At 41.9% G+C, this 15,691-nt stretch overlaps 1 protein-coding gene across 1 annotated transcript in view; it reads right to left on the reverse strand.

Annotated features, from left to right (window-relative positions):
• The window catches only part of LOC118368055 (dynein axonemal heavy chain 6-like), a 54,480-nt gene that overhangs the window by 27,374 nt on the left and 11,415 nt on the right, over positions 1-15,691 (reverse strand). Inside the window, exons 16-43 of the mRNA XM_052495859.1 lie at positions 14,569-14,620; positions 14,206-14,377; positions 13,677-13,781; positions 11,246-11,364; positions 11,052-11,126; positions 10,851-10,938; positions 8,631-8,881; positions 8,167-8,398; positions 7,888-7,941; positions 7,557-7,702; positions 7,341-7,409; positions 6,553-6,739; positions 6,070-6,149; positions 5,723-5,885; positions 5,486-5,575; positions 4,927-5,058; positions 4,336-4,542; positions 4,010-4,058; positions 3,677-3,897; positions 3,199-3,445; positions 2,966-3,038; positions 2,649-2,872; positions 2,336-2,452; positions 1,955-2,131; positions 1,343-1,475; positions 1,106-1,182; positions 677-873; positions 410-538 (exon numbers count right to left, since the gene is read on the reverse strand). Coding sequence (XP_052351819.1) covers positions 410-538; positions 677-873; positions 1,106-1,182; positions 1,343-1,475; positions 1,955-2,131; positions 2,336-2,452; positions 2,649-2,872; positions 2,966-3,038; positions 3,199-3,445; positions 3,677-3,897; positions 4,010-4,058; positions 4,336-4,542; positions 4,927-5,058; positions 5,486-5,575; positions 5,723-5,885; positions 6,070-6,149; positions 6,553-6,739; positions 7,341-7,409; positions 7,557-7,702; positions 7,888-7,941; positions 8,167-8,398; positions 8,631-8,881; positions 10,851-10,938; positions 11,052-11,126; positions 11,246-11,364; positions 13,677-13,781; positions 14,206-14,377; positions 14,569-14,620 — 3,866 coding nt within the window. The remainder of the gene's footprint in view (positions 1-409; positions 539-676; positions 874-1,105; positions 1,183-1,342; positions 1,476-1,954; positions 2,132-2,335; positions 2,453-2,648; positions 2,873-2,965; positions 3,039-3,198; positions 3,446-3,676; positions 3,898-4,009; positions 4,059-4,335; positions 4,543-4,926; positions 5,059-5,485; positions 5,576-5,722; positions 5,886-6,069; positions 6,150-6,552; positions 6,740-7,340; positions 7,410-7,556; positions 7,703-7,887; positions 7,942-8,166; positions 8,399-8,630; positions 8,882-10,850; positions 10,939-11,051; positions 11,127-11,245; positions 11,365-13,676; positions 13,782-14,205; positions 14,378-14,568; positions 14,621-15,691) is intronic.

The raw sequence follows: 15,691 nt of genomic DNA on the forward strand, positions 1-15,691 counted from the left end.
ACATACCCTAGAGAGGTTTTAAGAAGCAGCGCGGCTTGGCGGGTCTTGTTTCGGAGGACGCATGGCATGACTCGACCTTTGCCTCTCCTGAGCCCGTTGCGGAGCTGCAGCGATGAGATATGATTGGATCGCAATTGGGTATCACAAAATTGGTGGAAAAAGGGGGTCAAATTACAAAAGAAAAGAAAATAAACAAATAGAGACCTGGAGCTAACATACTAGCATACAATTAATAGAAACCACAAGAGCACGGTTCTGTATAGAGACTAGGCCTATTCATCACATCTGATGTCAAACGAGGAAGAAAATAAGCCTCCCGGTTCTGTTCTACATAGCTATGATTTGCATCACGCATCACAGGGAAATGGTAGACACGAACTCTAATAACACCATGGTTATTGTACTGTACCTTCCAGGTGAGAGTCTTGGCATCGAATACTCCCTGGAGCTCGATGAACTGGCGAATAAACTCCATGGAAGGCTGGGCGCCATAACTATCAAGTGTTGGCATGTTCAAATCATCTACAAACACCAAGACCTGAGGAGAGAAACATAGAACATCAAAGCTGATTATGCATCCATCTTTCGTGTATTTTGAATCCATTAGAGTACTTTGAGCATCCAAAACTTAAAATGTTAATTATCAGACATGTTTATGTAATGACATTTTACTCACAGACTTATTTTTGGGTGCACCAAGGTTATTTTTGCCTTTCTTGACGAGGTTTTGTAACATGTGTGCCTGTATGTAGGCAGTGGTTGTACGAGCAGTGCACTGGAGGGTACAGGTCAGGATTCCTGAGGATTCTGAGGTATGGCTGGGACTACGCATCCTGTGCAACACTCCAAACGGCATGCTGCTTAACAAGCCACCTGGAAAATACCAACTTTTTGGTTGAAAATACAATTTTCTCAGAAATTGGCAATCAATATTTGTGGTTTTAATTATCATGGCAACAATAAATTGTTCACATTAAAGAATAAAGCATTTTCTCAGGAGAAGGGTAATAGGAGAACATGTGGCTTTTAGTCAGACTACTAACTTTACTCACTAGTTAAGCTCACTACTACTGACGACTACTAGATAGTCCTGACTAAACCTTACTTAATGAATCACCGTCTGTAGACTTATCTGCATCTCCCCCAAACACAGCTGTCAGCAGGTTAACATCCTCCAGCAGGCTGGAGAAAAGTTATAGTACATTAGGTTGCTTGTTCATATCAGTCTCTCAGCCTCTCTGGGCCTTTCTTACACAATAATACTGAAGCTCACTGTCTTTCTCAACATAATGTACTTTTTACAAGATCAACAAAAGAGAATTGTGTTTTATGTTAGCTTTACCTGGCTGTCTTGGATTGGTTGTGTAGAAACACTTGTCCCAGCATAGTCCCTTGATTCACCATTTCTCCTCCGTCTCTCTGTAGTTTCTTTAGAATGCTTTGGATGAGAAGGGTTTTTCCAACTCCAGAATCCCCTAATAGTCAATACAAACCTCATTAATTCCAGAATCCCCTAATAGTCTAAACAAACCTCATTAACTTAAGAATCCCCTAATAGTCAAAACAAACCTCATTAATTCCAGAATCCCCTAATAGTCAAAACAAACCTCATTAATTCCAGAATCCCCTAATAGTCTAAACAAACCTCATTAACTTAAGAATCCCCTAATAGTCAAAACAAACCTCATTAATTCCAGAATCCCCTAATAGTCACAACAAACCTAATTAATTCCAGAATCCTCTAATAGTCAAAACAAACTTCATTAACTCCAGAATCCAATCAATTCAAACCTCATTATGATACCTATTAAATATTTTTAATGATAAAATAGTCGGTTAAAGACAACAATTTTTTTCTGTCAAGAACATGAATAGTAAGCAACAGGCATGTAATTGGGGGAAAGAATGATCCTATAGTCTTATATAATGCAGAGTGAAATCTTGACTGAATCACCTGTGAGAAGTACTGGTTGTTTGTTGAGCAGCAGCAGGCTCATTAGAAAGGAGTAGCGGACAGTATCATTGCTGCAGATGGGGCCTGATCTCAGAAAGCTGGTGGTATCTGTTGTGTTAGACTCTCCCAGGGCTCCTCCCAACTGCAAGGATTCAGAACCTGAGGATGTGTTCAGTCCTGAGGAAATTAATATATAATGTGAGTCCCTAAATTTTAATGCTGTATGTTTTAATGCTGCTGTTTTTAATGCTGTTGTTTTAATGTGAGAGCTCTGGTGAGTATGAACTTGAAACTCATCTTAGCACTCTTGAATGGTACGATTGTAAAAGTGCATGTATGGATGCTTGCTGCACACCAGAGAGGGTAAAGGTGTGAGCAGACCTTTGCGTATAAGACTCTCGGTGCTAGGAACCAACTCATCCCAGGGAACGAAGGCACCTGTCTGTAGATCCACAAAGTAGTTGAAGATCAAACGATTCCCCGCCGGTAAAGACACACCTGAAATATTCAGAGACAAAATACAGTTTGATGAAGAGGGATGTTCTACAAAATAGAAAATATAATGGACACTAGAGCATTATTTATTTGTTCATTTGTCAGAAACTATGTACAACATGTCATTGCACCAGATTGAGCTAGACAGCAAATTTTCCTCTGCAGTCCCTGGACATGATTAATTATTCTATTCACATACCGCAAGGTGCGCCTTCAAACAACTTGTGGATCAGGTTTTTGAATGCGTGTGCAACATTGACGAGGTGACAGCTTTTGTCTTTAGTAGCAGATGGGGAATCATCATAGTCATCGACATGGTTTAGGACTCCTCCCACTGCCCAGGCGTATGAAAAGACAAACAGCTTCCCAAGAAGAATCGTGAGTTTTTCTGGGTTTTTCTGTAGAAACCATTTGTTATCCTCCCTGTCACAGATTGGAAATATACAGTAACTTTACTAAAGCTGAACCAAGATAATATAGTAACTACAAACAGCAATAGATTTCATTTACACGTACCCTTTTCCTGTGGACTCATTGTCTGCAGAGGTCTTCCCAATGTCTTCCTCTGACAAAGTCTCAAGATTTAGTCCTGTGACACCACAGAATGAAAATTTGATCAAACTTGGACCAAACTTATTGAAAGTCCACATAGGAAACAATACAACATCCACACGGACAGAAAGACAAGTAGTAGAAGAAGAAGAAAAAGAAATACAGACAATGCTTAGCTTTAAAGAAGATTGCCCTACCCAGGCCACCATTCCCCTGCATGAAGTTAATGAGAGCCCCCAGGATGCTGCAGACGGTCATGACTGTGGACATCTCCGGGATCTGGAAGTTGAGCAGCTTCTGGTGCTTCTTGACAAAGTTCAGCCCCTGGGTGATGCTGTTGTCAAAGAGCTGCTGGATGTGGTTCCTTCCCTCTCTGCTCAGCTGTCTGGGCAGCTGGGACAGCCAGCGCCTCACGTACGGCTTCCAGCCCAGGTCAACTGGATCCTGGAGTGGCGATGAAAAAATATATATAACCCAAATATTCTAACTTTGCATAATAAACTACTGTAGTTTAATACACTAGATGAAAACCTATAACAGATGGGGGTCCAGTTTCCCGGACCCAGATTAGGCCTAATCTTGGACCGGAGATTCTCCAGGACGAGAACTAATCTGAGTCCAGGAACCGTTCTGGAAAGTAGGTCTGGTTGAACATAATGCATCTTGACACAATACCATGTAGACCATGGCACAGCGGCTGATGGTAGCGGGGGTGGCCTGGCTGAGAGTATCCACTTCAAACAGGAACCTAATGCCATCTGGCAGGCTGATCCTCTCTCCGTTCACCAGGCACAGCGTCTTGTTGTCGTCCAACACAGTGTTCAGGTTCTCGACCCACAGGATATCCACTGGGCCATCCATTATGATCCAACGCCAGTTGTCAACCATGAAGTTATCTAAGAAATAATACAGAGATACATTTAAATATATTTCTGAATGATAACATTCTCAAATGTTGTGTGATACTATACTGTGAGATAACCACAAGCAGAGTTCATTAAGACATACGTTGATAACTGCTGGGAGGTAAGGGTGTAGTGGAGTCACTCAAAACATCCTGAAAGGGAAGACAGAGCCCATGTGTGGCTAACGTTACCAGCGTAAATGACAGTATCTTTGGAATGAATGATCATAAACAATGAATAGCAATAAAAAAAATGGTGCTTAACTCTTCCTATCAATGATTTTATAGATGGCGGCTGTTTTGAGAAAGATTTTACTTGCAAGGATCTTGATCGTTGTTTTACCTACTTCAGTTGAATGACTGAAATGTAGTTTAGACTGGATACGAGCATCTGCTAAACTACTCAAATGTAAATGTAATAAGCACTGACTGAAGAGGTGTTCCTGCTCTCGCTGTCTTTGGAAGTCTTGTTGTCTTGTTCGAAGAGTTCTTTAGCGTAGGTTCTGACTGCAGAAGCGAACAGGCCGTCTGACCACTCCAGAGTGTTGGGGTCTACCTGACCGTACAACTCTCCAAAGCTCACACACTTGGGGTTGATGGTGAAGCTTTCCACATGGACCTCTGAACTCGGTGCCAACTACCCAATGGAAGTCAAGAGAAAGAATGAAACAAGCACAGCAATCAATTACAGGAGTTGGCAAGACAGCACAAACATATTTGGGACCAGGCTATTCAATAAAGGCATAACGTATTTTAAAGGTGGTAAAATTCTAATAGTTTGGCTAATTTCAGTTTATGTGACAAAACAAGCAATAGATAATCAATGAATTTGGTCGCGTTGCCACAAAAAGTGACAGATTGCAGCTTTAAACAACACACACAAACATACTATCTAACACTTGCATATCTGAAAGGAATCAAATCTGCACCAGTTTAGCTGCATGTTTAAACACACTTAAAAACATTAAGTGACAGATGTTTTCAGTAAACGATCTGAAGTGTCTAACGAGATGTGTAGTACCTCCATAAAGACGTTGGTCCTCCTGTGGACTTCAGACAGAGAGGGCAGCAGGTGTAGAGCATGCTGCAGGATGAGTCTCACTGTTGTCTTCCCTCCTCCGGTAGGACCAATCAACATCACCCCTCCTCGAGCCTGCAACATCAACATTGAAGTTGAATGATATTGTGAATTGAATTAATCACAAAAACAACAGAACAACGCTTGCTTAAACGCTTGCTTAAACAAAAAATGCTAGGTGTTAGCTTTTCCCATCGGAAAACGTTTTACATTTAGCTACTATGCTAACACCACCAGCTGACCCACGTGATTATTTCCATTAGCCAACTAAAGAAGTAGACGTAGTTGGACGTGATTTAACACTTTTTCATGAGAGTCCTTAACGGAAGTCATTGGTTGATTTGTTATTTGTTCCCGGAAATAGAAGTAACTCTGGGTAACTAGGCAGCTAATTCTGACATGTTTTCCAATGGGAAAAGCTAACACCTAGCATTTTTGTTCCATCTGAGGTTTAAGCAAGGGTTCGTATGGACCCGGGATGTTAAAGAAACCAAATACTGACCAAAATCTGGCTATACAGCTGTGTAACCTTCTCTGCTTGATTTGGCCATTGTTGAAATCCAAGAATCTCTGTAGCCTTAGCTATGGCGATCTAGAGAAGATGCAAGCATATGACACACATTTTAACCACAACAACCAAAAAAACATGCAGCCAAGTGATCTAACCAAGTTCCATTTACTTTACCAGAACAACCACCGACTACACCGGACTGTGTGAGTACACGTGGCAAGGAATTACCTCTAGTTGAGGATGGATAGTTTTGGGATTGACGACGCCAGGGAAGAGATCCTCCATGATGCTTTTAAACAGAGGAACGTCCTCAGGAACCAGCTTGGGTAAGTTAGAGTTTTGTAAAGCACAGATCAGAACGCAGCATTCGTCCTCTGGTGTCAGGCCACACCTGGAATATCACACAGTATTTACTCACAATGTTTTTACTACAACAACTCTGGCAAGTTGAGATGAATGAGAGAAGCAAAGAGAAGACGGTAGTGACCAGTGACACAGCCTTTTGATTGTACCAATTCAAGGGAATGCCTTTTGGCCTCAAGAACGCAGAGGATTCTTGTTTCTTTAATACTTACGACAGCGCTGCGAATCTTCTCTTCTGACCAGCGAGAACTAGCACTGACTTTATGGCTCTCATTCCAAAATCATAATGGTCCTAGATTACAGTAGAACCACGAAAGGAAGTTGGAAAAAAAACACAAAGACAAACTTAAGACACAAAACAAAAAGCAAAACAAAAGTTTTCAGAATGTCAAAGCTATGAACATAGTTCTCAACATTAACTTGAACAGTTACAGTATGTATTTGATATTTAACTGAAATGTTCAACTGTTTTAACTGAAATGTTTGGTTCCAAAAGTGTTCTTCGATTGTCCCTGTAGGAGAAAGTTTTTTTGGTTCCAGGTAGAATCTCTGTAGAAAGGGTTCTTCATGGAACCAAAAGGGTTCTACCTACAAACAAAAATAGTTATTCAACGCGTTCTCCTATGGGGACAGCCGAAGAACCCTTTAAGGTTCTAGATATCACCTTTTTTTCTAAGAGTCTATGTAAGTCCAACCTGCTGAGACAGCTGCTTGCTGGCGAGCTGGTAGAGGTTGACGATCTTCCTGGACAGTGATTTGGCTGATTTGAAGCCCTCAGAGAACAACATGATCTCAGCAATCAGGTCAAAGTCAGGTACCATCATAGAGACAGGCCGGAACAGGGACTTTAGGTTGTCAGGGAGATCCACTCGACCTTTGCAACTGAAAGAGAGAGGTCAACTTGAAAGCCATGGCAAATAGAAATCAAGCCGGATGGACATAAGAAATAGATGGTTGAGGGTAGAGTAAAAGCAAGCAAAATAGAACTATTGTAAAATAGACTGTGTACATAAAATGTACATAGTATGTATGAACTGGAAATACAGGCCTAAGCATTGTTGTTGACTAGTTTGCTCCAATTGGGTTAGGGGTGGTAGGGTTGGAGGGTAATAAAGAAAAGAAAATAGTTTATATCATATTTATTGATATGTATGTATGTGTATCTGTATGTATTTATATGTGTATGTATGTGTGTGTGTGTATGTATGTACAGTACCAGTCAAAAGTTTGGACACACCTACTCATTCCAGGGATTTTCTTTATTTGTACTATTTTCTACATTGTAGAATAATATTGAAGACATCAAAACTATGAAATAACACATATGGAATCATGTAGTAACCAAAAAAGTGTTGAACAAATCAAAATATATTTTATATTTGAGATTCTTCAAAGTAGCCACTCTTTGCCTTGATGACAGGTTATTAACGCTTATAAAAGGTTATTAAAAGAATATGAACTTAAACTAAACATGACACGTTACCCTGGATTCATGGTGATGAAGAATCCACATGAGGCGTTCAGTCGGATATCTCTTCCCTCGAACATAAACCTTTGGTAAAAACAGTAAATATCGAATACATTTGACGAATTAACCTAAACTATTCACCTGTTCAGTTAAACCAATATAAAATATAAAACTTTCAAGCCATAAAAATACAAATCAGTCTAAAGAATACGGTAAGTTCCAGAGGCATACCGTAAATTGTGACTATGCATGGCAGCCTTAATGGACTGAAGCTGAGCAGCGATGACTGATAACACCTCTACGTTGATACGGTTGAACTCATCAAAACAACACCAGGAACCAGACTGCACCATGCCAGAGAACAGCTTCCCCATCATCTGGTAAGGGAATGTCACAGAGAGAGACAACATTAACTCACAGTATACAGTAAAATGTATACATACTTCTACTCCACTTCTTCAGTTTCTACAACTGATGCAATGTGCTTTAACAAACATATTTCAATGCATCAAAAGTACAATAGCTATAAAGTTATAATGAGAATAGAAATGTCCATGACTACCTTATAGTCTAGACTGTCAGAGCAGTTCAGTACTAAACAGAACTTTCCAAGCGCCTGCAAAGGAAAACAACATCAACATGGTTTTACTTCCTGTAAATACAGTATCAGCTTAAATACAGAGCTACAAGGATATCAGTGACAGTGGTTTCCCAAGAGTGTGGACATTCTCTTTTTCTACTGCTGAAATTTTCAGGTCCACATACCGACTAACTTACTAAATACTTCACAGGTTTCTCTCCTAACTTCACTGACAGGTCCTTACCGTGGCCAGGTCCTTACCTTGGCCAGGTCCTTGACCGTCTCTGTCTTGCCTGTTCCAGAGGGTCCGGCGGGCGCGCCCCCCAGATGGAGGCTCAAGGCCCCGGTGAGGGCCAGCCAGCATCGGTCAGTGAGCGGCGTGATGACCAGTCGAGGAGAACAGCCCAGGTACTCGTAGCCATACATGAAGGAAGCCTGGGCATGGACCACGTAACACAGAGAGGTGCTGTCATACCAGACATATTGAAGCTGCCTGAAACCAACAGAACCAATGACAAAAAAATGTGATCAACAATCATCTCAAACTCAGAAAATTTGACAAAACATGCTCAGAAGTCCTAGCCTGATCCTAGATATATTTGGCCTAAAAATAAGAGTTATTCTGATCGTAAACAGCACAAAAAGATCTGGAACTAATCTATATAAGGCCAGGTATTTCAAGAAAAATCTATACTAGCAGTAGCAACTATGATCAAAGCTGTGACCTTGTCCACTCAAAGTCGGCGACACTGGTGATGCGGTTCTGGAGGAGATGGCTGAGGATGTCTCTACAGTGAACCAGGATTGTGAGCAGGGCCTCTAGGGTGGCCTGCTGGTGACAGGGCAGGGGCTCGGACACAAGGTCAGCCAGCTCCTCCACATTGTGGATCACCTGCTGCTTCACCACCACCATGCTCTCCAGCTGCCTCTCACTGCTGAAGCTTTCCTGGCAGTCCTTAGTGAACATGATCTGGGTCTAGGGGACAGAGGGTTAAGGAAGGGTTTTGGTAGCCTGAGTACTAGCCTGTTTCTGCTCTCTTACCAACTCCTTAATGGAAATGTCATGCCAAAATATTTGGTTTGACAATGACAGCAATGGAGTTGGCAAAAGCACAAACAGATCTGGGACCAGGCTATAGAAGGAGACAACAGAACTGGGACCAGGCTAAAGAAGGAGACAACAGATCAGGGACCGGGCTATAGAAGGAGACAACAGATCTGGGACCAGGCTATAGAAGGAGACAACAGATCTGGGACAAGGCTAAAGAAGGAGACAACAGATCTGGGACCAGGCTATAGAAGGAGACAACAGATCTGGGACCGGGCTATAGAAGGAGACAACAGATCTGGGACCAGGCTATAGAAGGAGACAACAGATCTGGGACCAGGCTATAGAAGGAGACAACAGAACTGGGACCAGGCTAAAGAAGGAGACAACAGATCTGGGACCGGGCTATAGAAGGAGACAACAGATCTGGGACCAGGCTATAGAAGCAGACATCAGATCTGGGACCGGGCTATAGAAGGAGACAACAGATCTGGGACCAGGCTATAGAAGGAGACAACAGATCTGGGACCAGGCTATAGAAGGAGACAACAGATCTGGGACCGGGCTAGAGAAGGAGACAACAGATCTGGGACCAGGCTATAGAAGGAGACAACAGATCTGGGACCGGGCTATAGAAGGAGACAACAGATCTGGGACCGGGCTATAGAAGGAGACAACAGATCTGGGGCCAGGCTAAAGAAGGAGACAACAGATCTGGGGCCGGGCTATAGAAGGAGACAGATCTGGGACCAGAAGGAGACAACAGATCTGGGACCAGGCTATAGAAGGAGACAACAGATCTGGGACCAGGCTATAGAAGGAGACAACAGATCTGGGACCGGGCTATAGAAGGAGACAACAGATCTGGGACCAGGCTATAGAAGGAGACAACAGATCTGGGACCGGGCTATAGAAGGAGACAACAGATCTGGGACCAGGCTATAGAAGGAGACAACAGATCTGGGACCGGGCTATAGAAGGAGACAACAGATCTGGGACCAGGCTATAGAAGGAGACAACAGATCTGGGACCGGGCTATAGAAGGAGACAACAGATCTGGGACCAGGCTATAGAAGGAGACAACAGATCTGGGACCGGGCTATAGAAGGAGACAACAGATCTGGGACCAGGCTATAGAAGGAGACAACAGATCTGGGACCGGGCTATAGAAGGAGACAACAGATCTGGGACCGGGCTATAGAAGGAGACAACAGATCTGGGACCGGACTATAGAAGGAGACAACAGATCTGGAACCGGGCTATAGAAGGAGACAACAGATCTGGGACCAGGCTATAGAAGGAGACAACAGATCTGGGACCGGACTATAGAAGGAGACAACAGATCTGGAACCGGGCTATAGAAGGAGACAACAGATCTGGGACCAGGCTATAGAAGGAGACAACAGATCTGGGACCAGGCTATAGAAGGAGACAACAGATCTGGGACCAGGCTATAGAAGGAGACAACAGATCTGGAACCGGGCTATAGAAGGAGACAACAGATCTGGGACCGGGCTATAGAAGGAGACAACAGATCTGGGACCGGACTATAGAAGGAGACAACAGATCTGGGACCAGGCTATAGAAGGAGACAACAGATCTGGGACCAGGCTATAGAAGGACACAACAGATCTGGGACCAGGCATGTGTTTAGAACACATGTTGGACACAATGTAAGAAGACGGTGTGAAAAGTCTGATGGTCTCACATTGACTTTGGTCTTAAGTTTTCCTTGGCTGCAGATGTAATTTTGACAGGGTAACAGTCACTACATTCATCAGTGAACAGGAACTGGAGGACGACGATACACATGGTGGGATTTCCCCAATTGTGTAGGTGGATAGTAATAAGTCCCGTCATATTCCTGTTAAATCTATACGTTGCAATGGTAACTTACCACGGTGAGAACGACCTGTCCGGGGTGAGAGAGGACCCATTTCTTAAAGTTCTGAGGATTCCATTCTGACACTCCTATCTTCAAGCGCCTGAAATGATTTGAAACATGATTATTGTATCAGGCTAAAAGTTCCCTTGGATATACTGTATCAACACCTTTTGAACAGGAAAGAAAAAGCTACATGCAAAATGGTTACTGTACCTTTTCACTGTGTTGTACATTGCTGTTTCCACATTTCCCATCCATTGCTCCACTGGCCCACGTATTTGAACATTTCTAAAGAATCAAAAGAAAAGAAAGAGTTGTTCTGGGATTCTCGGTAACAGAAAAAAACATGAATTAAGCCTAAATGTAAATGTTTCCATTTGGTTTATTATCATGATTTGACTATTTACTTTGGCATGGTCACAGTTTCACCCTCGGCTGAATGTATGCTTGCCACCACATGGTGAATCCTAGCATGTTCCTGGATGTTCAGGTGACGGATGTTGCTGAAGCATTTTACAAGATGAGGCTTAAAAGTGTTGTAGAGAATGGATTGAATTAAATTGATTGAATAAACATAAATATTGTTTGAAAGTTGTGAATGAAAATGTCAACATTTTGCACAAGCTTTTACAGCCCAGCTAATCTGTCTATCACCCAGCTCGCTCTCTGTCGAACCGTCTGGTTTCACAGCGCCTCAGAATGGAACTTGAATGAAAGCCTATGGCAGGAAGAAACAACCACTGTGTTTAATTGGCTGATCTCTCAATTCATCACCATCTAGCATAACCCTTATATTAACATCCCCTACATTGTGGACTTCATAGCGTGAGCACCTCAAAGATTTAAACAAGGAAGTGAGTTCCCAAAATAGTTTTCATGTATACAGTACCAGTCAAAGGTTTGGACACACCTACTCATTCAAGGGGTTTTCTTTATTTTCTTTACTATTTTCTACATTGTAGAATAATAGTGAAGACATCAAAACTATGAAATAATATATGGAATCATGTAGTAACCAAAAAAGTGTTAAACAAATCAAAGTATATTTTAGATTCGTCAAAGTAGCCACCCTTTGCCTTGATGACAGCATTGCACACTCTTGGCATTCTCTCAATCAGCTGTTGAAAAACAAATGATAGTCCCACTAAGCATAAACCAGATGGGATGGAGTATTGCTGCAGAATGCTGTGGTAGCTATGCTGGTTAAGTGTGCTTTGAATTCTAAATAAATCACAGACAGCGTCACCAGCAAAGCACCCCAACACCATCACACCTCCTCCTCTATGCTTCACGGTGGGAACCACACATTCCGAGATCATCCGTTCACCTATCCTGCGTCTCACAAAGACACGGCGGTTGTAACCAAAAATCGCAAATTTGGACTCATCAGATCAAAGGACCTATTTACACCAGTCTAATGTCCATTGTTCGTGTTTCTTGGCCCAAGCAAGTCTCTTCTTTTTATTGGTGTACTTTAGTAGTGGTTTCTTTGCAGCAATTCGACCATGAAGGCCTGATTCACACAGTCTCCTCTGAACAGATGATGTTGAGATGTATCTGCTACTTGAACTCCGTGAAGCTTTTATTTAGACTACAATCTGAGGTGCAGTTAACTCTAATGTACATATCCTCTGCAGCAGAGGTAACTCTGGGTCTTCCTTTCCTGTGACGGTCCTCATGAGAGCCAGTTTCATCATAGCGCTTGATGGTTTTTGCGACTGCACTTGAAGCAACTTTCAAAGTTCTTGAAAATGTCCAGATTTTCTGACATTCATGTCTTAAAGTAACGATGGACTGTCATTTCTCTTTGCTTACTTGAGCTGTTCTTGCCATAATATGGACTTGGTATTTTACCAAATAGGGCTATCTTCTGTATACCAACCCTACCTTGTCACAACACAACTGATTGGCTCAAACGCATTAAGAAGGAAAGAAATTCCACAAATGAACTTTCAACAAGGCACACCTGTTAATTGAAATGCATTCCAGGTGACTACCTCATGAAGCTGGTTGAGAGAATGCCAAGAGTGTGCAAAGCTGTCACCAAGGAAAAGGTTGGCTACTGTGAAGAATCTAAAATCTAAAATATATTTTGGATTAGTTTAACACTTTTTTGGTTACTACATGATTCCATATGTGTTATTTCATAGTTTTGATGTAGAAAATAGTAAAAATCAATAAAAAACCCTTGAATGAGAAAATGTGTCCAAACTTTTGACTGGTACTGTAAGTTTATATGTCCGAACTCAGAATCAATTGGGCTTTCCAAAAATATAAAATGGTCAATGTGATAGAACGATCTTCACCGTTTTTCAAAGTCCCAGCTAATAGATCTGTGCAGACGTAGGATCTTAATTTGATTACTCTTTTGCACTGAGAATTTTCCACAGCAGGGAATGCGATTTTGTAGTGTATTTGAGGTTTAAACAGGCTTATAAATTTGTAATTTCCACTTAAATATGTCCAATTTCATTTGCCATAACAAAAAATGTATCACCCCTAGAAAAAAATGTCCATTAATTACAATCTACATAATAATTCATTATTTTCCTGTTGTAGCAAACTGGCTCAAATTAAGATCCTACATCTGTAGCAGGCTCGCTCCATCTCCCGCCTCGATTTTAAACACACCCCATTCAAGTCCCACTTTGAAGCACTGTTACCAGTCTCTATATGCGGTAGTAATTGAGCCTGGAGACGAGGTTACAGCTCAGCTAGACCCTTTTGAGAGTCTGCTGTATAAAAGTGAAATAATAACTTCCAGCTGCTGCTTATGTTCTTTTTTTTTTAAAGAGTCATTTCTTCTTGGATGGTTAGCCAACACTATGAGATGGGAACCTGAATAGCGTTGGGATTTTTGCTCTGTGACAGAACATCCAGCAGTTCCTCATTGCTGAGGAAGTAGAATCTTGCGAAAACTGATCTTTTGGATTCAAAATAATCCTGCAGAAAATGAAACAAACAGTCAAGTATTGAAATAAACAGCAACTCTGAAAGTAACTAGGATAACATAAATGTTGTGTGAGAGTTGCAAATGAAAATGTCAAAGGTTTTACAGCCCAGCTGACCCTAAAGACAGGAAATTAAGTGCATTGTCCTTTTGAGAGTCTGCTGTATAATGTGGTATGCTAGCCTGGGTTCCAGTCTGCTGTATCATGTGGTATGCTAGCATGGGTGCCAGTCTACAGTATCATTAGGTATGCTAGCCTGGGTTCCAGTCTGCTGTGTATTGTGATATGCTAGCCTGGGCTCCAGTTTGTTTCTACTCATTATGGAATTGCCATGTTTGAGATGACAATGAATGACAAGGAGTTGACAAGATAGCAGAAACATTCTGACACCCAGGCACCCTAACTCCCTCCAGTACCTCCAGACACTTCTGTATTTTTTCCAGGTGGACGTTGCCAGCCTGCAGCATCTCCAGGACCCCAGGGGCGGTAGCTGCTCTCAGGGCATTAGGCCTGTCATCTGTCCTCCTCATGATCTCCTTCCATGATTGATCCACCTGCAGGAACACCTTGGCCTCCGCTGGGAGCTGCCTAATAGGATGAGGTTCATTAATTTCAAGTCAGAAAAGTACATATTTTGGATTCATTCAATCATTTATTTGGTACTGTGAGTCTTCTTAAAGGCCAAATGCAGTCAAAAACGTGTTTTACATATACACTATTTCCACACTATGAAGTTGGAATAATACCGTTAAATGATGATAATGCCCTGTAAAAGCTACTTGATATGACCGACTGAAATTTCAGCCTGTTTTGGTGGGTTGGAGTTTTTGCCTGACATCACCATGCAGTAAATGAGTTAATAGACCAATAAGAAAGAGTTCCAGTTTCCCCCTCCCCACTCAGACCACTCACAGAAATTGCCCTTTGCTAGGAAGCTATTTTTGTTTATTTTTGACCATTTTAATTGAAAACAATCACAGTAAGGTTTGATTGTTACCCAGAAATGATTTAGATACTGAGATAAAAACGGCTCCATTGGACCTTAAACCTACTCCAGGTAGATATCTACTCCATATTATATCAGATGATATGACTACATGTGCAAGGTATGTCTTTAAAGGACTGTCAAAAGAACCATTTCCGAAATCATCAACCAGAAGCCTATATATAATTATAATATACTGAACAAACATATAAACGCAACATGTAAAGTGTTGATCCCATGTTTCATGAGCTGAAATAAATGATCCAACACCACAGCTGTTGAATGTAATGTTCATTTCTCTACCATAAGCCGCCACCAACATCGTTTTAGAGAATTTGGCAGTACGTCCAACCGGCTTTACAACCACAGACCACGTGTAATCACGCCAAACCAGGACCTACACATCCGGCTTCTTCACCTGTAGTATCTCCTGAGGTCAACCACCAGGACAGCTGATGAAACTGAGGAGTATTTCTGGCTATAATAAATCCCTTTTGTGGGGAAAAAATCTGATTGGCTGGGCCAGTGGATGGGCCTATGCCCTCCCAGGCCCAACCATGGCTGCTCCTGTCACGTTCGTTATAAGGATCGGACCAAGGCGCAGCGTGGTATACGTACATTCTTATTTATTAAAAGAATGAAACACTGAACAAAATAACGACACGTGACGCTATACGAATAGAGCATACAGGCAACTAAACATAGAACAAGATCCCACAAACACCAAAGGGAAATGGCTACCTAAATATGATCCGCAATCAGAGACAACGATAAACAGCTGCCTCTGATTGGGAACCATATCAGGCCACCATAGACATACAAATCACCTAGACCTACAAAAACCCTAGACATACAAAAATCCCTGGACAATTAAAAACTACCGTACCCACCCTAGTCACACCCTGACCTAACCAAAA

Source organism: Oncorhynchus keta, chromosome 35 (genome assembly GCF_023373465.1).
Source record: "Oncorhynchus keta strain PuntledgeMale-10-30-2019 chromosome 35, Oket_V2, whole genome shotgun sequence".
Classification (NCBI taxonomy): domain Eukaryota; kingdom Metazoa; phylum Chordata; class Actinopteri; order Salmoniformes; family Salmonidae; genus Oncorhynchus; species Oncorhynchus keta.